At 50.2% G+C, this 24,238-nt stretch overlaps 1 protein-coding gene across 2 annotated transcripts in view; it reads left to right on the forward strand.

Annotated features, from left to right (window-relative positions):
- The first annotated feature begins 7,771 nt into the window (after positions 1–7,771).
- ddr2l (discoidin domain receptor family, member 2, like) overlaps positions 7,772–24,238 on the forward strand; it is a 29,612-nt gene continuing 13,145 nt past the window's right edge. For both annotated transcript variants that reach the window (XM_040155054.1, XM_040155055.1), the window contains exons 1-8: positions 7,772–8,045; positions 18,883–18,981; positions 19,078–19,180; positions 20,260–20,335; positions 21,661–21,813; positions 22,921–23,068; positions 23,602–23,707; positions 23,787–23,976. In XM_040155054.1, coding sequence (XP_040010988.1) covers positions 18,921–18,981; positions 19,078–19,180; positions 20,260–20,335; positions 21,661–21,813; positions 22,921–23,068; positions 23,602–23,707; positions 23,787–23,976 — 837 coding nt within the window. In that variant the 5' untranslated portion in view covers positions 7,772–8,045; positions 18,883–18,920. The remainder of the gene's footprint in view (positions 8,046–18,882; positions 18,982–19,077; positions 19,181–20,259; positions 20,336–21,660; positions 21,814–22,920; positions 23,069–23,601; positions 23,708–23,786; positions 23,977–24,238) is intronic.

Consider the following 24,238-nt stretch of genomic DNA (forward strand, 5'->3'; position numbering starts at 1 on the left):
AGACCCAAAGCCCTCAAGCTGGTAGGGATCAGGCTGTGTCCCAGTTCAGCCTCTGCGTCCTCCAAAGTCAGGACACACCAACAGGGCCGGTCCTGTTCCACGTATGTCTGGGCCTCAGTAGCCCACAGTCTTCAGGCCATGAGAAGGTTTTTGGTGCATAAATATGTGGATCGGGCAGAGCTTAAAACGGCTTGTTCCGAACAGCGGTCTGGACTTGTTCGGCTGCTACACACAAGATTCGGCCAAACCTCACAACGTTTAAACCATCTACGCTGTGGCTGTCTGACTCCTCGGGACACTGGACCGAGGAGTCAGACTTATACTTTTACTCCACTAGATTTCTGAGGGACACATCGTACTTTCTTTGACAGGACTTCACATAAAACACACGATGAGTTTAACCTCTAAACAGGTTGCTTGAGATTAAACGCATCTTTTTTGCTCCTGACACCTTACACACGTGTCAGACGTCTGGGAGTTGCAGAAATTTCCTCCCTAAACTGGGAAAAACTGGACTAAAGTGTCTGTCTGGTTATAAAAGCAGCTCCACCTGGAGCAGCTCCAACAACAAAATGCTGCCGAAGCCTCCGTGACTCAGGATCAAGGATTATAATTTATTACATTACTCACAACGGTTGGTATCTCTGTTTAAATTTTTTTGAAGTTGCTGATCATGCTTCTGCGCTTTTACTCAGGCAGGACTTTTGATTGTAATGGGGCATCTTTACATTGTGGTACTTCTTCCACCACCGGACGCTCGCGGAGCTCCGACCCGTCAGTCGCCTCGCTGGAAATAGCTCCTCGCACGTTGCTGCTCGGGTCCCGTCACCCTGTTTACTCGGTCTCACTCTGAATTGTATTTGTGTGACAGCAGCCAACTGGAATGTATCCAGATAAGTTTCTCTCTGACCCCCCGCTCGCCTCCGCTCTGCCTGGATGAATCATGAGCTGTTTTGTGTTATTGCTGATAACAGAGGAAACTCTGCGGTGTCTAACTGTGACGACCATCGCTCGGTTTCTCCCCCCTGATAACACTCCTCCGCAGTGATTCTGAACTTTATCTGGAGACGCGATGATGACCGAGGGGCTATTTTACAAACACACACGCTGTAGGTATTCAGGGTGTGAAAACACGAGTCCTGACTGACTCAGTTTTCACTATGGGAAGTGTCACCCTCACGTTCCAAAATCCTTCCTTTGTCCCCCAGAATCTTGCAGTTTCTGCTCGATGGGCCGATGTAACATGTCGCTGAGCAGAGCCACCTGCCTCAGCTGCAGGTGAGCGGAGCAGGTAAACTTGTTGATACAGTTACCAACAGCTATCGGCTTCTCGTCGCAGCGCTATTTAAGTCTCGGTGGAGATCTTTCGCATCAGGTGTTTACACTGATTATATCGGTGTAAACCACTAGAAAACCTGTTTCCTCTCTACTCTCAAACAGGAACTTTCGATGCAGATAGTTTTGGGGGTTTTTTGACCGAGTTCTGAGTTATTTGTCTCTGAGATTCCTGCCAACCTGGTGAATCAGCACAATCCACAGACCTCACCGGGAAGCTTTTCTCTACCGAAGCAGATAAAGCAGCTGGAGGTCATGTGTTTGTTGTGTTTCGATTTTAATCTACACTTCTGAAGAACGTTTGTTCCTGAGCTAAATGAATCACCTCTTTGTGTGAAGGATGGGGACGTGAACTGTGGCAGGGCTGCAGCCAGCTGGACTGAGTCCATCCGTTAAATAACCTGATGATCACCCGCTCACCCTGATCTCAGACCTGAGCAGCGCCGCAGCAGATTTCAGCCTGACAGAGGAGGAGCTGAGCTGCAAACAGTTCAGCTTCTACCGGTTAAGATGAGTCTTTTCTTCTGTTGTCATTAAAGCTGACGTTAGCCTCCTCTCTTTCTGACGCACAGGCCGGTGCCCAAAGGAAATCTTAGTTTTGTTTCTTGATAATTGTCTTGATAGTAATTCATTTCCGTTGCTTAACTGATCAGTCATTCAACTAACTGAGCTCGAGGATTGATTTTCGACTCTGGCAATAGCAGTTTGACAGTAAATTCATGATGCGAGTAATGAGGGGTCTCAAACGTGCTCAGGGAAACGTGAAGGACTGAACGTGTACGGTTTCATGACGACCGAGCGAGCGCCGTCTGTCGTCACACGCTCCGAACGAACCTGTATTCTCCAAAAGGTTATGACCACAGCTTAAATCATCTTAAATGTCAGTTGCACTATATGAACAGATTTGCACCACAGATGCTTATGGATCGTCTTGACTTTAATGGCCGCAGTGGATGAGGCTGGATGTCCCCCTCAGAGAAGCAGTTCCTGAGGTAGAACCTGCTTCTTTATGCGTTTTCTCTACACGAAAATGAGCCAAAGTCGAAACGCAACAAGACAGTCTTATCTGGGGAGGATGTGAGTGTTTCCTGCCTGTGGGCGGCAGAATGATAGATGTGAGGCCTTGAGCAGAACTTTAAGGGTTTTGTTAAAAGGCCACGTGCGAGGAGGAGGAGGAGGAGAAGCGAGCTGACGATGAAAGTGACGCTGACCAGTTTGTTTAGAGTCGGTGGAGGACGGGCCCGCTCTCACCGCCAGATTTGGGCAAGTTTACATTCGTGAGTCAGCGCTGTGAGTGTTTGGAGGGTGAGACGAAGCTGCTCTGGTTCCTGAAGCTGTCGGTGGTCATCAGGTGTTGACGACCTGCGGGACTTCCTGTTGTGGTTGTTCACCTTGTGGGTCCTCTTTGTGAGGTGTCATACATCGACATCCATCACAGGAATAACTTCAAGTAAAACACGAACTAATTACATGAAATCGTGAGCGGTGAGCTCTGTAGAGCTGAGGTGAGCTTCAGCTTCCGAACGCGGCTGAAAATATTCGCTCCTCCCTTCTGTCCGGTCACGTGCTCACTCTGCTCCGGACGTTTCAGCAGGGACAACGTGTGTAGTTTATTTAGGTGGTGATGAGGATGTGAAGAGGATGAAGGAGACTCCGCTGACACCGTCTCGATCGCATATAAAGGTTAATTACAAAGAAGAACGGCGTCAAGCCGAGCACCTGCGGGTCTGCTCCTGAGAGGGTGTGAAGCCGGTGAACCGCTCTGGAAACCGGCCTCGGTCACCGAGTCTTAAATGAGGCCGTTGTCTTCCTGAAAAACGTCACTAACCTATGGCTTTACCTCCGTTGCATTTCCTCCTATTCAGACTGCGAGGCCTCGCCCGAGGACCTTTGACCTCGGGCCTCCATGATAACACAGGGCTTCAGCTCTACATACGTAACCACACACCTCACGTGCAGAAGCATTTCCCGCTCATTAGGAATTCATTTCTTCTTACAGAAAGAGTTTTGTTTTCCCTCTGCGACGTTTAATTTCGCAGTGTTGCATTTTGACGGGTATCATTTCCTGTATGTCCTTCACACGGTTAGCGTGGCGTATGGAAATTTTCCATCCTGAGTCCATGATGTAACGAGCAGCTTTCGTAGACTTGACCAGTTCCTACTTCTGCTTCTGATTTAATTGTCAATTGCATTTAGTCTAATTATGACCTGTGTTGTCTTTACTGTCTCTTTTTCAAAGTTTTCCAGCGACTGAAGTTTATCTCAGAATTTAGAGTCGAAAGTAGAAGATAAAGATGCTGAATCTCTCTAGGTCGTGTTGATACGTTTGAACTTCTCCGCTGACAGAAAACCGTCTCCAGCTGTTCTCAGTGAGGGTCTAAAGAAATAAAGATCAATCAGAATCTGAGTGATATGGGATCAGTGTCACGGCTCCAGCTATGGATCTAGATGACGTTGATTACAACCAACTGTGGTGATTCTCGCTTTAAAAATTCCTTCACCTGAAGCAGCAGTTACTGATGTTGAAGCCGTAAACGTAACGCTGACATTATCCCCCTGTAAAGCTGTCATGCAAACAGCTGGCTGCTTCCGCACAGAGCAACGTGACCGTCCCACTGGATCTGGAGGCCACCTGGTGAACCTAAGTCCAGTACTCGTTCTCTCTTAGCTCTGGTTCTGGTCCCCGCCGGCTCCTGGGGGAGGCATCCGGCTCTTCAGCCGGTTCACCAGCTGCTCTCGGGCGCAAGGATGTCACCTACTGCGTGTTTCTCTCTCTCTCTCTTTAAGATTGATTTGGGCCAATTATTTATTTGTTCGTCTGTTTAACGGGGAGCACATGATAGATATGGTTACATAAGGATGAGCAGTGCATCGGACGTGGTGGTTGTCCCCGGTGTTGTCCCTATTCAGTAGCTGAGGGTGTAGAGACAGACAGGACGGGTGGGGGTGAGTTAGGCAGCCACGCAACGGCCGAACACACAGAACTTTACTCTAAATGTTTCCCACAGATGCCGAACTTGTCCGGCTGAAAAATTGTCAAGACATCGACGATTTTTCCCTGAACACGGCAGATTGAGACTTTTGATCTGGAAGTCCGCTGAGCTCAGAGTGAACCCGAGGCTCGTGGAGGTGACGCTGTGAGGTCGAGGGGTCAGTCAACGCCTGTCCCCTCGTCGCTCGCGGGTCAGCAGGATGAACTCCGCTGTGAGGAAACGTGAACATGTGTGTAAAGTGGGGCTTTTATCATGTCATCACCTTCAGGAGTGACACCACTTCCTCCACTGGCTGACGAGTGCGGTCAGCTCGGAGGTGAAGCTCAGAGGAGCCCTGGGCTCACCGCGGCTTAGCGTACCTTGATTTAGTCGAGTTAAATTTGTGAAACGAGTTACAACTGACGTGCGGGTCGGGTCAAATAAAAGCTTCATCGTAGCTTTCAGCCTCGCCGGCGGCGAGGCTCCGTGGAGGTTTTTCAAAGTAAAAAACTTCATGCGGTGGAAAAAAGAAAAAAACCCCACACGCTCACCATGAGCATCACAACAGTCATCATTATATAACTGTTGTTTTCTTCCTTTCCCTGATTTGCTTTGAACAGAGTCCAAGCTGAAAGTTTTTATGTCACATAAATCCAGACGTTTGCTTCGTGTGTAAGTCCCGTGTGTTCAGTGATGAACGCTCAGATCAGCATGTGGGTTTTTTTCAGGCTCAACAGTTGTTCACAGTTATTTTCCAGCAGCTTCACACACTCATGTTATGATGTTACAGAAGCTGTGTGTGTGTGTGTGTGTGTGTGTGGGTGTGTGGGTGCGTGGGTGTTTGGCTGCTTGTGTGGTGGAGTCCCTCTCATTGCCACCCTTGTTTTAGTCAACACAGCGCAGAGGCATCTTGCGTCATCGAACACACACACACACACACACACACACACACACACACACACACACACACACACAGAGTGAGGGGGGAACCTTGTCAACACTGGAGACGGATGGAAAAAAGAGAGACAGCTCGCCCTGCTGGATGATTTAGCCTGACGACGGAGAAAAGGGAAAATACATCAGCGAGGCTTTATCACGACCATCTGGTGTTTGGGGAGGAAACGGGCTGAGAACAACAGGAAGGGATGGAGGGATGGAGAGAGGAGGAGAAAGGAGGCTGTTATCGTGAAAAGAAAAGGAAGGATTAAATAAATCTGCAGACGTGGAACACGACTTGATCAAATAGTACTTCAAGTACTTCACCTTCATCACTTCACCTTCACCTTCATCACGTAACTTGTCTCTCTCTGGTGTGATGAAAAACAAGGAGGATGAAAGACAGTTGGAGTTTCTGCAACTTTGAGACGATCTGTGTTTCAATGTCAAGACTCTGCTGCCGCCTGCTGGCTCACACACACACACACACACACACACACACACACACACACACACACACACACACACACACACACACACACACACACACACACACACACTCGGTGCTGTAGGTTTAGGGTTGTGTATCGATCTCAACATCATGGAGTCAGTCTGGGATCACATGAAGAGACAGAAGACAGTGGGACAGACTGAATCCACAGATGAACCGAGGCAGGTTCTCCAAGATGCTCCGGACAACCCACCTGCCAAGAACCTGGAAAACTGTGTCCACGTGGACCGAGGAGAACTGGTGCTGGTTTAGGGGCAAAAGGGGGTCACAACAAATACTGATCTGATTTGGGTTTTTTCTCTTTACTACACTTTTTCTGTAAATCTAACTGATGAATAAAAACTATTCATCACATCATTTTTTCCTCCGTTTACTTTTAGTGCCTAAAACGTTTCCACGGTAGCTGATTATTTTACTTATTTGATACGATTTAAAAATTATATTCACATCATAATAAATTACAGTGATGACATCTTTCTTCTATATACAACTGATTTAAATTCAATTTATTTTAAAAACGCAGGAAACCGCATTAATGATCAAAAAGTGCTTTTTGTCACTATATGTCCACTGGTGTGTGACAATCGATCAGCTGCAATTATCTCTGGCTTTCAAGATATTTGGCAAATTTTAGGGGAGGGTCACCCCCTAAGAACCTTTAAACCCCGGAGGTAATCCGTTAATCAGGCCCAGATTTGGCGTGAACCCTGAATTTGCACCTGAATGTAAAAACTGAGGTCGTTAGTGGTTCAAAACAAGACATTTTCAGGGGTGGGAACCGTTTAAAACTCACTGACTCTTGCAGGAAAGCCATTTTAAAAAACCTGGTGTCTCACAGTCCTTTATTTACCCCACCTGAACGGTGACTATGACCCTGAACTATCATGAATTTGCACCTGAAAAGTATTTCAGATCCCCGCCATGAACCAAAAACCCAAACTCAACAGCGCCTTGACCCGCTAATGAAAGAATCAGCCGAATATTTGAAGCAGATGGATCTGGCCTGAAATCTGTTTATCGGGCTTTTGGGCTTCGGGTGTTTTTAATCGGGTCGAGACCCCCCCCCCCTCAAATGAAGGGATCTCTGCTGCGAGTAGTTGAGGCCAGTTTTCAGCAGCAAAAGTTCTTTTACGTCTCTGAGATAAGAAATAAAACACCAGAATAAACCGGTGGACGAAGTCCCATCTGCCCTCCCTGGCTCCCTCCCTGGTTCCTTCCCTGGCTCCCTCCCTGGTTCCCTCCCTTGTTCCCTCCTGGTTCCCTCCCTGGCTCCCTCTCTAGTTCCTTCCCTGGCTCCCTCCCTGGCTCCCTCCCTAGTTCCCTCCCTGGCTCCCTCCTGGTTCCCTCCCTAGTTCCCTCCCTGGCTCCCTCCTGGTTCCCTCCCTGGCTCCCTCCTGGTTCCCTCCCTGGCTCCCTCCCTAGTTCCCTCCCTGGCTCCCTCCCTGGTTCCCTCCCTGGCTCCCTCCCTGGTTCCCTCCCTGGTTCCCTCCCTGGCTCCCTCCCTTGTTCCCTCCCTGGCTCCCTCCCTGGCTCCCTCCTGGTTCCCTCCCTGGCTCCCTCCCTGGCTCCCTCCCTAGTTCCCTCCCTGGCTCCCTCCCTTGTTCCTTCCATCGTTCCCTCCCTAGTTCCTTCCCTGGCTCCCTCCCTGGCTCCCTCCCTGGTTCCCTCCCTGGTTCCTTCCCTGGTTCCCTCCCTAGTTCCCTCCCTGGCTCCCTCCTAGTTCCCTCCCTGGCTCCCTCCTGGTTCCCTCCTGGTTCCCTCCCCGGCTCCCTCCTGGTTCCCTCCCTGGCTCCCTCCCTAGTTCCTTCCCTGGCTCCCTCCCTTGTTCCCTCCTGGTTCCCTCCCCGGCTCCCTCCTGGTTCCCTCCCTAGCTCCCTTCGTAGGGCTCTTCCGCAGATTTCCTGCAAGTTCTCGGATGTCAGACACCCGTGGGGCTCGTGTTGCCTTCCTCCTCCTCCCCCTCCTCGGAAACGGGATGTGATGTAAATACACAGCAACTTTTTTTTTGTTTTTTTTTTTGTTCCTCCTTTTGGAGTGTGCGGAACTTCTTCTCCCAGTTCCCTGCGGAGCGAAAAGCGGAGGAAGAAGACATCGAGGAGGTGAAATAAGGAGTTCGGTGAACCGTCGCAGACACGAAGCGAGCCTTAGTTTTCTCCACCATGATCCTCTGAGCTCCTCCGTCCGGCTCCGACAACTATCTCACGAACCTGCCGGACTGGACTCCGAGAAAAACGGATCCGACCGGAGAGAAGCTCGCCGCTGTTGTGGATCCGGAGGGAACCCGCGGACAGGTAAACAGCTGACGGTGTGTGCGTGTGCGTGTGAGTGTGTGTGTGAGAGAGCGTGTGTGTTTTCGGACGGACCCGAAGGGGAAGCTGAAGCCGGAGGGAGAGCTCAGACTGCTGGAAACTCTGACTGCATGACAGCAGGTCTGAGATCAGCGCTGGTGCTGCAGACCGAGGCCTAGATGTGACATCCGAGATCTCGGCCGAGTTTTCTGGAGGGAGACACAGCAGGCTGAGTCCCCCACTAGTGCCCCGGGGTCACCCAGCGCTGCCCCCCGGCCCTAAAAATACCTTCCCCGAGAGGCCTGGCAGCATCACATTCAGGGAGGAACACTGAGAATATCACGGCGAGGCTGTAGGAGGTATTACAGCACAAGCCCTCGGTAGGACGCCCCACAGAGACAGAGTGCAGATCTCCCCGTCCCCATACCACCGATTAGAAGGGCTCAGTGTAGACCAGGACTGGCAGCCACCGAATTCGTAGAGTAGACAAACCGCCAGAGAGAGTTGCTATCATCCGAGAGTCAGAGGAACATTTCTGTCCCCTGAACACGAACGGCCGGGAGACAGTGCCCCCCGACACGCCACAGGAACGCTGAGTTTCCGAGGCACAGGAGGTGAAAAGCGTTGGGCTTTTTAAAGCCGGCGAGCTACAGATTCACTGAGGAGGCTGACGCCGATTTTTACCGAGACCAGTCCGAGATGGGACGGCGGGGACGATGCGGGGGCCGAGTACGCCAGAGTGTGACGGAGGGAATGTCCAGTCTGCAGGACACACACACGGAGAGAGAAGGGGGGAGAGATAATGTCATGTGCTTCCACAGCAGCCAAGTCACAAAAAAACACAAAAATACGATCGTGTGCCAATAAACGGAGGATGGGCCAAAACTAGGGCCCCTCTCTGCCTCTAATACGCCTTAAATATACAGGGAGATGGTGTTAAATGAGCAAAGGCTCATGATATGTAACACGTGGCTAATGACTCCAAAGATAAGTGGTGAAACTGCAACAGTGAGGAAGGCGGTAAAACTAACAAGGCGCAGAGTCTCAGGGCGTCTTGTCTAGATCAATATAAACAACCGATCAGTCACGGATTGATCAGTCCTCAAGTCTCAGAGTAACGAGACAAAACGAGAAACTTCCTAGTGTTTTCGAATCCTGCATCAAGCAGCAGGAAACTCAAGTCACTTCACCCTCTCTGGCGTTTACGGTTCACACTGTCGCATCGACTCAGATCCCCGTGATCCGCACCGTCACCCTCGCTTTTCTAAACGGTCAAACGGAGCCTCCTCCCCCCGGCGCTGTTGAAGCGGGACACCTGCTCCCGTCAGAGCGGCGTGAGGACGCATCAGTGTGAAGGCGGCGAGCAGCGAGCCAGTCTGCCGTGACGGGAGGGTCCGCAGTCCCCACGGCCGCCGGAGACACTGGGCCACGGTTTCCTCAGGCCAATCCTCGTCTGTGAGACCGGGACCAGGCGCAGCCGGGCGCGTCCTGTCCAGGGATACCTGTGAGGAGCGAACGGGCGGACCTCAGAATCAGGATGCCGGAGGTCTGTCCTGCCGCCGTGACTGGAGTCAGATCCAGGCCCTGAACTCACTCAACCCTCTGCTCCCCGAGCTCCTGCGTCTGGATGTGTCTCGGACTGGGAGGAATTACCCTCATCAAACGGGACGGCACCGCGCCGGCTGATTTCAGCCAGTGAAAATGAGAGTCCCCGTCGGCAGTTGGAGTTTTCTCCGTTGTCATGGAGACGGACCCGTTGACCTGCGAGCTCGGAAGCGGTTGTGATTCTTTCCGTAGCGCGTATGGGACTCGTTGGCTCGGAGCCTCCGCATCGAAGTTCCTTCTGGAGCTGGGATATGTGACTGGCAGGGCGATAACGTTGAGGCCGTCGCCAGAGTCGATCAGTCGACAACAGCTCGGGTTATCGACGAATCAGGTCAGTCCCGGGTTCTGGCCTCTCCGACGCGAGGATTAGATTAGAAGACAGCATCCGCGGGGGGATTGCGCTGGCTTGGTGTCCGTGACTCGAGACGGTGCAGAGCGGATTTACTAGCGAACAGACTGTGGGAGTCTCGGAGTGATTTCACAACAGCGGCAGCTCAGTGTTTGGCTCACACTGTGAGAGCCGACGGCTCCGCTCCCTCACAAAGCAGACCCGAAATAAAGCAATGGAAGACAGATTGTTTCACACTCGGTCGTTCCGTGCGCGGCGCGTTGAGGCCCCGGGATGCACACGTGTCCAGTAACCCAGTAAAAGCCGAGGATTATATTTGCACAACAGCCAGCATGTAGCCGGGCCCAGCGCTCTCCCGCTGCTGCTGTCAGGTTTATAGCTCTTCACAAGCTCACATGAAGTCTGTCGTTCTCTTTAAGAAGAAGAAGAAGGAGAAAAAGGAGAGTTTCACCTCTGTCTGTTTGTCTTTGAACTTCAAACCTCCACCGCTGAGGTGAACCACAGCGGCTTTGTCCTCTGAAGAGGTTTGATTCTTGGAAACTCACAAAGTAATTTGTAACCAGACATTACCAGACCAGAAGAGGTTATTTATAGCGTCAAAATCTAAAACTCATGTTTACTCTTCTTATTTCATCAGTGTTTTTCTTCAATAACAGAGAGAAAATCTTAACAAGGGGGACGACTGTCTTCAAAATGAGTCCAACTGTCGTAGCTTTCAGAGCTGTCCTGCACTCACAGGAGGCTCTGAGAGGATTTTCGGACCTCATAACCTACAGTCGTCTGTAGAACTGCCGCCGTTTGTCTTCGCGGAGGTGGCAGACGCCCCTTTTCGTCTTTCCCTGACGCCTCGGCGCCGTGGCCCGAGACGGGTTTCGAGGACCGAAAGTTAACAAGATGACATCCAAGCGTCTTCAGGAATCTCAGCATGAGCGAGCTCCGCGCCTTCCAATAAAAGATCGTTCATCCCGTCCCAGTATCTACAATATGTGCGGCATTAGCTCCAGATCTCCTCTCAACTCCATCCAGCTCAACCTGGAGCCAATAAAGTATCTGTCTGCGAGATTTCAGCCCAAGATGGAACTATTTTAGAGACTGTATCTTGCATGTTAGCAGCAGACATACAGGAAGGCCTGCAAACACCACCTCTTCCCAGCTAAATCCCTGGAAGTTTAGATAAAGGTTTCCAGAGACATTTAATTCTCAGGTCATTAAGTCACCATACCAAGTCTTTGACCCTTTTATCAAGCTGTGATCTGATTTATGGTGCCCACACGTTGCCTTTGTATATAAACACCGCTTCAGGCTCGGTAGATGAGCGAGCGTGCGTCACGTTTCCCTCTGCCCAGCTGCAGCCGGCGGTTCGCTAAGCCGCTAAGAAAGCAACGCAAGGACAGAGACGACCGAGCCTGGCCGCCGCCGCCAAGGTGATGCCGACAGACATCGTCTGTTTCATCGGCCAGACGTTCACCAAGATCGGGTTCACGAGGAGTTCAGTGTCTCGCAACCGAGACGATACGCAGGGAAAATATGCTCTGACACTTAAAACGTATCATCGGGCTGTATCTTATCGTCCTCAGAGGGGTCAAAGGTCGGCTCCGTGGCTTCAGTGTTCTGTAAAATCGTTGGGAAACGTCTGTGCTACCATATTAAGATTTATTTTGATCAGGCAGCTGAAACTGGCTGAAATTTGGCTGTGGTTGAAATTTTTGTCGGTTCAGATTCTAGTTCTGGTTTAGTTTATCAGTCCTCGTACTTGGTTCAAATTCCTGTGATATTATTTGAGGAGGAAATGTCCGTAGATGTGTTTAGAGTAAAAGGTTTTTACGCTCCTAAAACCGTGGATGAATGATCCCGGTTAAACGTAGGAGTACTCTCCATCTCTGCCGCAGCCAAGTTGAACCACGTCTGCGTCCGAGGACCGGCCCACTCCGACGGGGCGCTGCGTCTCGCACTGGGAAACGCTTCGGCACGTTACAGAAACCTCCTGACTTCCATTAAACTATTTTGCGGCGATTACAGTTTGCTTCGTCGCTGCCATTGTCTCTGTGAGGCCCAGCTGCTCCTCTGAGAGCTACCGCAAACTGTAAACATGCGACAGACGTTGCCGTCAGAAACGCAGCAGCAGAAACTGAAAGCACATTTGTCCTGGTTTCCAGACCGCCGGCCGGCCGGGGCCCCTCTCTGTGTTTGGAGTTTGCACGCTCTCCCTATGACTCTGCGGGTTTGCATGAAGACATGGAGGTTAGGTGAACTGGAAACTCTGAATTGCCTGTAGGTGTGAGTGTACGGTAGCTGCCTGATGCCTGGTCCCGCAGCTGTTTTGCTGTGTAAAGCTTCAGGCTGATTTGGTTCATTTTAAAGAAACTTCCCAGTTGTCCGTGCGTGTCCTGTTGTAGATATGCGGCGCCCAATGGGAAGAGGGAAAGCGAGAGTGTGTAACCTGTGAATTGCATGAGCCTGGTCACCGATGAAACGAAGCAAAAACCGGTCGGGTCGTGGTTAAAATCATAGGCGAGCGCAGAACTGTGTGTGTGTGTGTGTGTGTGTGTGTGTGTGTGTGTGTGTGTGTGTGTGTGTGTGTGTGTGTGTGTGTGTGTGTGTGTGTGTGTGTGTGTGTGTCAGCCCTCTAACGGGCGGGGTGTACGCTGCCTCTCCCCATTCTCACGCTTGGATGTAGTCCACGGAAGGGTGGACTCTAAAGACCCAACTCGGCCCGAACCACAATCAGCCGATTGCGGTGACCCCGTCTTTACATCCTCCCGGACGGTTGCGCCGGGGTTTACACGGGTCTGCAGACACTTGCGCAAACAGTTTGGGGAACTTGTTTGTGTCCAAAATCAGTAGGAGGCGCCAAGCGAGGAAGTGGACGTTTTTAAAGTCGCGGGATTCATCAATCTCAGGCTCTTAATGCTTCTTGATGTCGTAAACAAAATGTTGGTTTGGAGTCTGTGTCTCTGCTCACAGAGCCTCCGGAAAGAGATGAGCTCCTCTGCTCCCCCACCCACCGCTGACAGAGTTAGGATGGCCTGCATACCTGTGTGTGTGTGTGTGTGTGTGTGTGTGTTGCCTCCAGGGCTATCATTCTGAGTCGAGCAGAGTTTCGAGCGACACCTTTGACGTCAGAGAAGTTACTTGAAAGATTTGAAGTCTCATTCTGAAATCGAAGGCAGACGCAACGAATCCACTAAGAGCAAGATGCGAATGTAATAAAACATAAGAAAGCACAGTTTTATTTAAGACTACATGAGTGAACAAGACAAATAGAACTGTATTGTGTGTTTGGATTCGGGTGAAACGCTCAGGTCAGATTCTTCAGTAGCACATTTCTACATCCTCTATAAATCATGAAGTTGGGCTAAAGAAGCCCTCGCTCCAGTTTTCAGGTGTGTTTGATGGCCTTCTTCTAGGCTGCAGCGTTGTCTGTCAGTTCAGGCTCTACATGTTAAATCAAGCGCTCCTCACATTCTTCAGATGCCAGCGGCTCTTTTTTAAACCGTCGGCTGCTCGGCTCCGGTTCAGACCCGGTAACCGTCACCTCCTCTAAGGTTACGTTTGCATTTCAGGCATTCCGCTGATGCACTGGTGCAATTTCACACCGAGAGCAACGAAACTGCAGACGTGACCGTGAACCTCCACCTCAAACCCTGAACTCACAGAGAGTTCCTCCACTTATTTTAGTGTCAGACTTAGTTTACGTGTGGTGGTTAGTAGCACTCAGGCTGGGAGGCCGGCTGTAGAACATCTCGTGTTGTTGTTGTTGTCTAGATGACTTGTGACCTAGAAATGTGCAGGTTTACTCCCAGGATGCATCAACACTGCTGGTAAAAACACACTGTGGTGGGTTTACCGTCATGCTGCTCCTGGGGTTTTTTTTTTTTTTTTTTCTCTCTACGACTGCAGCTGGAAGTGAAGGTTGTCGGCGTTTTACCAGGTCACACTGACACCCTCACACTCACCAGATGGCTTTCAGTGGGTCGGAAAAATGACGCAAACCGGTGCAAAACATTTTCACGAATATACCAACGCTCCTCTGATTTTTGCTGCTGCCGCTTTCACATGTCGGTTTCGATAAGTTACCAATGTGCAGAAATATTCCAAATATGAAAGTTTTATTTCTTTTTCCGCGTGATAACCAGCTGGGAGTCTTTACCGTCTGACAGAAACACACTGACGGTGTGTCATTACAGGCATCTGGACCCGAGTGGGCCGTGTGTGTGTGTGTGTGTGTGTGTGTGTGTGAGCGAGGCCTCCGCTCAGATCTGTGTGCTTTTCATTGTTTCGTGTTTGCATAACCAGACAGTCGGTGCTGCAGCTACAGCAAGGCTGCGTTCAGACCGGAAAACGGCAGCGCTTTGCAAAACGCAGGCTCCGCACTGGTTTCGCAGCTGAGATGCGAGACACGATCGAGTTTGAGCAATTGATCCGCGGCACATTCGCGCGTCACGTGCTGGGATCGAATCTGGATGCGGTTTATCGGTCTCTCTGTTATCTACACAGGGTTCACTCAGTGGTGGACCATTCGCGGTGCAAAGGCCTCGCTCGTCTCGCTCCAGCCGCTCTCTCACCCACACAGATCCTTCGCTTGGCGGAAAGGCGACGATCTCGGCGGCTCACAGAAGACAGACTCTGTCCGTGACCTGTTACTTTCGCAGGTCGCTACTGATGTAGCAAAGACATGTCTTGGAGAGACAGATGTGCTCGGCGCCCTTTCAACATCTGGTTAGCGTCTGAGACCATTGCAGATGGTGGTTTCGGTTCATCTCGAATACGCTTGGCTTTTTTGATATCGGATGAATATTCGATCCGGGCAAAATGCACGAACTGGCGACGTGTAAGAGAGGCTGTGCTGTCGGACCACGTCAGAAATCAAGCGTTGACAGTTGTTCCGAGTACAAAGCCGTCCGTCGTAGAGACGGGGGGGATATTATTTAAATATGGGCGTAACGGAGTCTCTCCCGGAGCAAGTTTATACCGTTGCTCTCGTCTGCTCACACAAAGAGCGTCAGAAAATAGTTGCGTAAGGAACGAGAAAGTAGAGCTGGAGGGAGCAGCTCAAACCCTGCGTGGTGTTTCACCTCCGCTCGCCTGACACCAGAACGCTGCCCAGCGGTCTGTAATCTCTGGAAAGTTAACACAACCGCAATCTTCTTCTTTCTCTTTTCTCCGGATCACCGGAGAAACGGCGGGGGTGTACCATCGGTGGTGCAAAGCCACGCGCCCGCAACGTGTGCGTGCATGTTTTCCATCGGCCAGCACAGTGCGGAGATGGATATTGCTGCGTTTGGCCCACTACCTCAAAGCCTGATGTTATAGGGTGTATTTGGAAATTTGGGGATCTGCAGCGTTGTTTGAATCATCGCGCAGGTCGAACAAGTTGTTATGTGAGAGACGGAGCCACCGAAGGGTCTGATTTGGGGGGTTTTCGCTTCTATTCTGCTCTATATTCTATTGTGTGCTCCACTGCTCTGTTCTGTTTTGTTCTCGGTGAACTCTGTCTCATTCACCCCCCCAACCGAGGGGGGGAGGGGGGAGAGAGAGAGAGAGAGAGAGAGAGATGCAGATTCCTGTGTGTAACAGTAAGAGAGAGAGCGAGAGACTTGGAGAAAGGCATGTGGATTCCTGTGTGTTTGTGTGAGCGAGAGACGTAGACGCAGAGACAGGGAGAGAGAGAGCTCTGGGTTGCGTTGAATGTTAGGAATGTTGAGGCTTTTGGCTCCAGTTTGCTCTGAAGGAGGAGGGAGGGGAGGAGAGCAGGGGGTGACGGAGTGAGTGGAAAAGGAGGACAGAGGGAGGAGATAAGGAGGGGGGGGAGGGAGAAGGAGATAAAGAAGGAGAAGAAAAAAAGAGGAAGTAAAGATGGAGGAAAAGCAAAGCTGACTGCGACCACTGATTTATCCCTTTGTCAGTCCCTCTGTTGTTTCTGGTCTTTAATCAATCAATGAATTATTAAAGCGGAAAAACGGAGGAAAACCAACGACACGGGCCCATCGTGTTTCCGGAGCCCAGAGTTTTCCGATCCTCTCCGGCGTTCGCGTTTGGCTCACAGCCATCGTGTCCACCGATTCCGCTGCGCATCGGGCGCTCAAACCAGAAAAGTGCCGCAGGTTCGAGCGCTCATCGCAGTTTACGGTCGTGTGAGGGCAGACGACGTCGCCTTCGGACCAACAGTGAACTTTTGTGCGCGTTGTGAAAGTCGCGGTCACAATGTAGGTGACATAGGTCACATCGTGCACAAAGAAACATTCAACGACGTGATTCTCGTCACGGCGCAGCCCCGGGCTTCAACCTCAGATCGGACGGCGTCTTAGTGTCGCGATTGACTTCCTCTCTACCGACACGTACGCAGGGACGAGCGGCTTCGATGTGAAGAGACTGTCTGAAAGTAGTGCGCAACCGTCTTCGTCTTGTCGAGACAACGGAGACGCGTAAAAGATGCGGAGTCGCTCGGGGAGGTCGAGGATGCGGCAGGGGGCTTTCCACCCCACCTGACAAGAACTGAAACAACCGCTTGTTCAGTGGTCGATAGGAAGAACGTTCATCTGCAACCAGATCCATAAAGACGTCCCAAATTCTCTGTCCCCAGCTTCCTAAACCTGAGCTTTGCCGCTTTTCTTTGCTATAGATGACAACAAATGGAACATCTCATGATCTGGGAAATTATAATGAGCTTTTTTATTCGCTGTTTTCTGACATTTTGCACCAGAACAAATCTATTAATCGAGACAGTAATCAGCAGATTAATGGATAATTAGAGGAGTTAGTCGTTGCAGGACTGGATCAGACAGAACCACTTTGAGGTTAGACATAGTGGGACCACACTCTGTGGACCGTCGAGACAGTTTCTTTTAATCCTGACCAGATCTTTTCTCTAACTGTAACCGAGTAGTTTAAATCCTCAGCCCCAGAGGTGGTAGGGAGACTCTCCTGTTTTCTAACAGTCATATGAGGACACCGACAGACAACCTGTGTTGTTCTTTAGGAGCGAGGACTTGTTTTCATGACGGACTAAACGCCGACTTTTCATAGTTTCAGCCTTAAAGAGTCGTTGTGATTCTTCTCGGCGTCGAGTCAAGCCATTCCTGAAATACTCCAACGGGCCTTTTGCTAGACGACCAGTTTCTCGGCGTTGGTCATGTTCCGTCTCTTTATTTCTCTGGCTCTACTTTTACGTCTCTGTCTCTGTCTCTCCTTCTCTTGATTCGCCGTCGCCTGCCGGGTAGCGTTCTCTCTGCAGGCCGTGTCCTCAGTCAGCCCACGATCATTTCTGAGGGAAAAGAAGAACCGCCGTAACGTCGCTTGATTAGTTAATTGCATCTCGTCATTCTCTGGAGAGCCTCCCAGTCGGAGGTTTTGTTCATATCGCATCAATAATTGAACTATTTAGAACTGGCTGAGGACCTCGGGTGTTTGGATGAAGCGGCATGCGATGAAGGCCAGTTTTTTTTCTAGAGCAGAGACATTTCAGATCTTCTGCTGCTCGGCTCATTTTCAGGTTGTCAACATGAATCAGGCTGAGGCTCGGGCCCACCTCTCGTTGCAGAGCTTTAGTCGTTCGGTATTGACAGCTGTCGAGAGCCGGGAGAGAGTGAACCTGTTGGAAACGTCAGTGCGATGCTGAATGAGGTTTTCTTACTCCTGCAGCAAAACCTGGAAGCCGAAGTTTGACTTCAGCCCCGAATGTCTCCCTCGGCTGCTCCCTTCCGTCCATTGTTCTCCCCTCCACCTTTTCTCTTCCCCCTCCTCCCCTCTTTGTGTTTGCTCTCTCTCTTTTTCTTCTTGTTTTCCTTATCAGTTCTCAGCCTCACCCCGCTGTCTGCGCTCAGCTACTTTCTTCCTCTCTTTGTCCGTTTCCTACTCCATTTTTTCTCCTCCTCTTTCTCTTTCGCCCCTCTCTCTTTCTGCCTCCCCCCTCAGCCCTCTCCCCAGCTGTTTTCTGTGTGAGTTGATGTTCGTCACGTTGATGAGGGCTGGAGGGGGGAGCGAGACGCTACAGCGCACATGCGTTAGATACTTTGATTGAGCAAAGAGACTGTATTTTCTTATTTAAAGAGCTTGTCGGGACCGGTACTCCTCAGGGGGACCAAAGCCCGGTCCTAATGAGGCAGAACCTCACTTCTGAGGTCCTGGTTAGGGCTCGGTTGTCCTAACAAGGATAGCTGTACAATCGTGTGTGTGTGTGTGTGTGTGCTGCAGTGTTGCGTAACCTCTGTGAGTGGGCTGCTGTTTGTGTCCAGTATTTATATACTCATCCACTCCAACAGCAATAACATTGTGAAATCACACACACACACACACACACACACACAGACAGTCTGAATGACTCCCACCGTCGTTCTCCTACGTGAAGTTGTCCGTCCATCCAGCTGTAGCTGTGTAAAACAGAGACGGCTGGAGACAGGGATTTCTCCAGTAGAAACAGATTTGGCAGATTTGGGGGATTTTGTGTCCTAATGTTAAACGAGCTCAGCAGCGTGAGCGACAACAACTCGTATCTGGCAGCAGTCGAACCTGGTTCAGAATCTCTCAGATATAATGAAACCCTCGGGAAGAACGGCTCCGCTCCCTGACGCGAGTAAAAAGTGACCATAAAAAAACCGTGAAGGACGGAGGACGGTCTGAACGCGGCCTACCTGGTCCAGACCGGGTCTTCCTTCGTGGCACAGCTGGATGATTCACTCTGATAGTGAAAAGAACTTTTTCCATCCAGCTCGTCCATTGTTGTCGTGCGTCAGGCTGAACTTGTTACATGTGCATGAAGACGTACTGTTGCTCCTCAGACTCAGGCGTCATCCTCCGGGACCGTTTCGCCTCTCTTGATTCGTCAGGACTCGGGATCAGAATCACACAGGAAGTGAATCAACAACTCCCTCTCTCTCTCTCTCGCAGAGATGTAGCGTGTGTGTTGGTGTGATCGGCGGACCATCATGCACCTCTTCCTGCTGCTGATCCTTCAAGCCGCAGCAGCCTTCGGACAGATCGACCCCGGTAAACACACACACACGCGCACGCTGGTTCGGGTTTTACTCCCTTTCAGATTTTCAGTCTCTGATTCTAACTTAAGATTCTGTGTTTGTTTTGCAGCACATTGTCGCTATGCCTTGGGCATGGAGGACGGACGAATCAAAGACGACGACATCACAGCATCCAGCCGATGGTATGAGACCACAGGACCACAGTACGCCAGGTCGGTGTGACGCTGATGGCTAATCTTTAAGTTTTCTTGAACGTACGAATGTAACGTAGGCTCCGACTGTTCAGACCCTTTAGCCACTTTCTTCACAAAAGCAGCTAGCGACAAACCTCAGCGACTTCCTGTAGAAGAGAGTCGCCAGTGTTGACCCACGAGCACGAGGTCAGGCTTTCCCTCCTCAGACACACCTCTCTATGGGTCTCATTCAACTGATCTCAGGTCAGCTGACACAGACCCGAATGAGCTTCTAACGTTCTCTCTGACTGATCATTTTACAGGTAATTACACCTGAAATCTCAGCTCAGCCGTCGTCTTTAACTCGTGTGTCTGGTGATTCTGTCAGACGACGTCGTGGTTATAAAACCAGGATTTCAGCAGCAGAGCAGCAGCTTGAAGTGGCTGCTGGTTAACATGTGTCATTAAGGGCCATGTTTCAGTCACTGTTTCATAACTGTTCTGTCATCAGACAATAGAAACACAAACACATGTAGATGAGAGCAGCTTTATTGGCAATTCAACTGGATTGAATGATTGTAAATGTGAGCACAGAGAGCAGGAGAGAAGCCAACAGATGAGACGAGTCCAGCCACGTACATCTTGTTTTAGAAAAGAGGATTTTTATTTATTTTTTTTAATTGTTTCTGGGAATTTAAACTTTGAAAGGCTTTTACATCAAAACATAATGATATTCAGCTGAAGTTACTAAAGTATTACAAAATGATGAAGAAATATCTAAAATGAGCATCATTTTAAAATCTTCACCCTGTTGTGTCAGTCAAAGAGCTCGTGAAGAACGGATGTTGGTTTAATAGAAAGCATATTGTGTATTTCGCCTACATACGTGAGACCTTTTTTCCTGAGGATGTGAATGAACAGTGCCGGTTTCACCACTGAAATAAACGTGAAAAAAGACCAGAACAAAACTCTGTTTCTGTCAGTAGCTTCCTTACGTGGAAAACACTACAGCAACAAATCATCGGATCAGGACATTAAACGGTTCAAAGTTTCACGGCTCTGAGGGCTCAGCTTTTGTATCTGAGGACTGTCTGTGTCGCCTCTGTGTGTGTTCGCAGGCTGAATCGTGAGGAGGGAGACGGCGCCTGGTGTCCCGAGGGACAGCTGGAGCCTTCAGACAGTCAGTACCTGCAGGTTTGTGTCTGGTTCCCTGCTTTAAGGAAAGAAAACCCAACCTCAAACAGGTCCAGTCGTGTCCAGCCGGCCTGTCTGGGGCTCTGACAGTTAGTCTTTCGTTGTCTGTGAGGATCCTCACTCATCTGGGTCGGAGGAAGTCTAGAAGTGCAAAGTCGGAGGCCGACGAGAGGTGACACATCCAGTCCGGCTGCTTTCAACGAAGCACTGGAATCAGGGTTTGGGCGAGTGTCTCTGAGGAGACGTGACGCTGCTGGGCCAGTGTGACGGGAGAGTGCGAGGGGTTGGCGGCGGACTGCAGGAAGGTCACTGGCTAAAGTTTCCGGTAGTAGCGCAACTTTAGGCCGGTGAAGGTAAATTTAAACACTGTGCACGGGCGTGAAACGGTGGAAGTAGGAACTTTGCTGGTGACGGACGCCCTGTCCGTCATCGGCAGACTTCATAAATGTAAAGTGATGCTTTCACGTTTGGTATGAGCGGTAGTTTCTGCTCCGCGAGGCGGCATCGCTCGGCGTGAACGTGGATCGATACGTTTTCAGAGATAAACGCGACATAACTGTCCCAGCGTTGCACCGTTCAAACTTTCAATTGAGGGACCACCCACACGCAAGAGCACGCAAGAAACGAAAGCATCCAAGTCGCTCGCTAAACACAGTCTTCCTCGTCCTTCGGTCAAAAACCGTCTCGCTCAAATCTAAAACCCTCCAGAGAGACCTCGGTCAACGGGACTGTGGCGAGCCCTCGACACTCGACGAATCGACTCTCATGAAGTAGATTATATCAAGGTCCAACGGAACCCAACAAAAACACAAAAACAAAACTCCACCTCCTTTTGTTACAGGTCGGTAGCTCCTGACCGTGTCCGTGTCATCTGATTCAAATATGAAAAATGATAACAAAGGGAGCTTCTTTTTTTTCTGAAATCTCAAAGGACCCGTAATTGAGCTCCTAGTGCTTTGGGGCTCAGTGTGTCCGTTAGAGCAACCATCTTTCATTTAAGATGCGTAAAATCCATCTGTTTTGATAAGTTTGGTATAAAAAGTGCTTTAAGGGCCGAGGCAGGAGCAGGTGCTTTGGTTTGTCCTACCATGTCATCGAACACACATGAGAAAAAAGGGAAGTTTGAAAGATTTTTGTTTGGAAAATTTGATAATTTAATGAAACTGGAATTATTCATTGAATTAAAGGATGTTTTTTTTTTAAAGTAAGAACTGAAATTGGCTAAATCTGGACCAAAGAAACAAAGTTAATAGTCAACCTGGCCTCTGGTTTTTCCTGGTGCGTCACAGGATTTGCGAGAAACCTTTTGACTGTGTGTCTCTCAGGTGGACCTGGGCAGGTTGACCTTCCTGACGGTGGTCGGGACTCAGGGACGATACGCCAGAAACTCCGGGAACGAGTTCGCCCGGGCGTACCGCCTCAACTACAGCCGGGACGGTCTACTGTGGAAGTCCTGGAGGAACCGGCTGGGGAACACGGTGAGCGACCCGCATATTTCACCGCAGAGGTCGGACAAAGCAGCGTGGGTCAGGAGCGGCTGAGGGGAGATGAGACAGAGAGTTAAAAAGGAGGCAGGAAAACAGTCTGTGATGCAGAAAGAACGGAAGAAAATCTGTAGAGGAAACGTGTGACAGAGTGATAGAACGAAGCGAGGGAGAAAAGAATGGGAGAAAGAGGAAGGAGCGGAAAATAAGATGATGCTTTTTTAACTCCGAGCCACTTCTGGTCATTCACGCTCATATCAGAGGAAATGACAATTCCACACCAGCTTCCTGTTGGCCCTCGAGGTCCCTGGCTGCTACGGCAACACCACTAGGACACAATTTAAACACCGGGTTTTTATCAGCGGCGGTTTGACCGAACCGTTTCCTCCCTCACATTCAATCTGGGAACTTCCCAGAACCAGCACAGGTTTCTGGTTTCTGGGTTTACAGCCGCAGAGTAAGCACGAAATCTCGCAGATGGTTTTTCTTCTTCCCAGATGTGAAGTTAGAAAAAAGGTTTACGAACGAGCCAAACGCTCTCGACCCGCCAGCAGACGTTTGGACACTGTGCGGTGATGTCTCTTGATTAGCATGAACCACCTTCTATTGGGACTGTAGCTCTCAGGGTCTTTTATTTTATTTTTATCGAATACAACAGTTTGGTCAAAAAAAAAAAAAAGAACAGGGATCGTAATCTTCGATACTTCATTAATCTGATCAGATAATTCGACGGTAGTGCAGGTCACAGTGACGTTAATGACACGGGGGAAGTGGTGAGTTGTATCTTTACTCCCGTAGTAAGTCATTTTGCATTTTCGGGATCTTCATGAATGAACTTTGTGGGCTGAATTTGCCAGTAGACGTATGAGGAGCTTCCTTCCAAAATTGGACTAAATAGAGCAGGTTATGTTTGGTAAAAACCGGGCAACCAGGTGTTGATAGACAAAAAGGGAGCGGAGTTTGCATTAAACTCTTTTGCGTCTGCTTCATGTGGTAGTGACTCAGCCCGAGTGGAGTAGCGCTGGGCTGACAGTGATGCTTCCGTCACAGACGCTGTTGTTTGCTCTTCGTACCGAACATCTCCGTGCTATTTGTCACCAGGTGATAGAGGGCAACAAAAACGCCTACGCCTCCGTCATCAACGACCTTCACCCGCCAGTCATCGCCCGCTACATCCGTCTGATCCCGGTCACCAAGCTGTCGACCACTGTCTGCATGAGAGTGGAGCTGTACGGCTGTCCGTGGGATGGTAGGACACACCGACACACAGTCACAATGTCTGCATGTTCTTTATCTCTGCTGAGTTTATTGCTTCTCAGAAATGTTTTCTCCTCCCCCAGAAACCTCCTCACTCTGAAAAGTCAACATAGAACCTTAAAAGGATTGAGCAAACATGGTTAATCTGTTGTGCAATAAAAGTAAATCACGCTAACAGCTTTTATTTCTCAAAAGCCATTACAGTTAGATTTATCACACAGTTTATCAAAAACAACAAAAATAAAACCCGTATTCAGAAACTTGATCTGAATTGTACCACGTCAGTCTGAGCCTGGCTGTTCCCATGAAATGAACTGATTCGGTTTGAATCTCTGCTGTTACACATGCTGCTGGGGGCTTTTATTATGGCGAGAATTGCGAACTCCCTTCTCCGGTCAGTGAACGGGTTCGTGCCGGCACGTGTCAGCGAGACCTAAGTGCGTGCAGAGGGATTTCTGGCGCAGGTGTGGGACGGTAAAACTTAACGTACTACCCCTTTAACCTGCCTTTGCCCCCCCCCCGCAGACGGTCTGATCTCCTACAGCGCTCCGGAGGGTCAGCTCATGATGCCGCCAGGTTATCCCATCGCCAGCCTCAACGACTCCACGTATGACGGCGTGCACGAGAGGAGGCGAGCCACGCGCACCCATCACGCTTCAGTGTTTCTTGCCTTGCTGTTCCCTGTGACTGACAGCTGTCCTGTCCAATAGGAAGCTGTTTGGCGGGCTGGGTCAGCTGACGGACGGTGTGATTGGCCTGGACGACTTTCTGCTGACGCGTCAGTACCACGTGTGGCCGGGCTACGACTACCTGGGCTGGAGGAACGACTCGCTGGGAACTCAGGGACACGTGGAGATGGAGTTTGTGTTCGACAGGCAGAGGAACTTCACCTCCATGAAGGTTTTACTTTCTGCTCAGTTCCCCCGATCAGGTTCACTCATAAGACGGAACCGGGGCCAAACGGGTCCAGGGAAACACTGGTGCTGGGAGCGGATCGCCATCGCACCGCTCACAGAATACCAGTGTCGTGTGGTAACTGACACTTTAAAGGTGCTATATGTAGGTTTACGCTATCGCTACGTAGCCGACGTTAGCATTAACAGGGCTCGGCATCAAACTTCATTCCTTTACTCCCCCAGAGCCGCCTCCGGCGGTGGGAAGC

This window comes from Xiphias gladius, chromosome 19, assembly GCF_016859285.1.
Source record: "Xiphias gladius isolate SHS-SW01 ecotype Sanya breed wild chromosome 19, ASM1685928v1, whole genome shotgun sequence".
Taxonomy (NCBI): Eukaryota; Metazoa; Chordata; class Actinopteri; order Istiophoriformes; family Xiphiidae; genus Xiphias; species Xiphias gladius.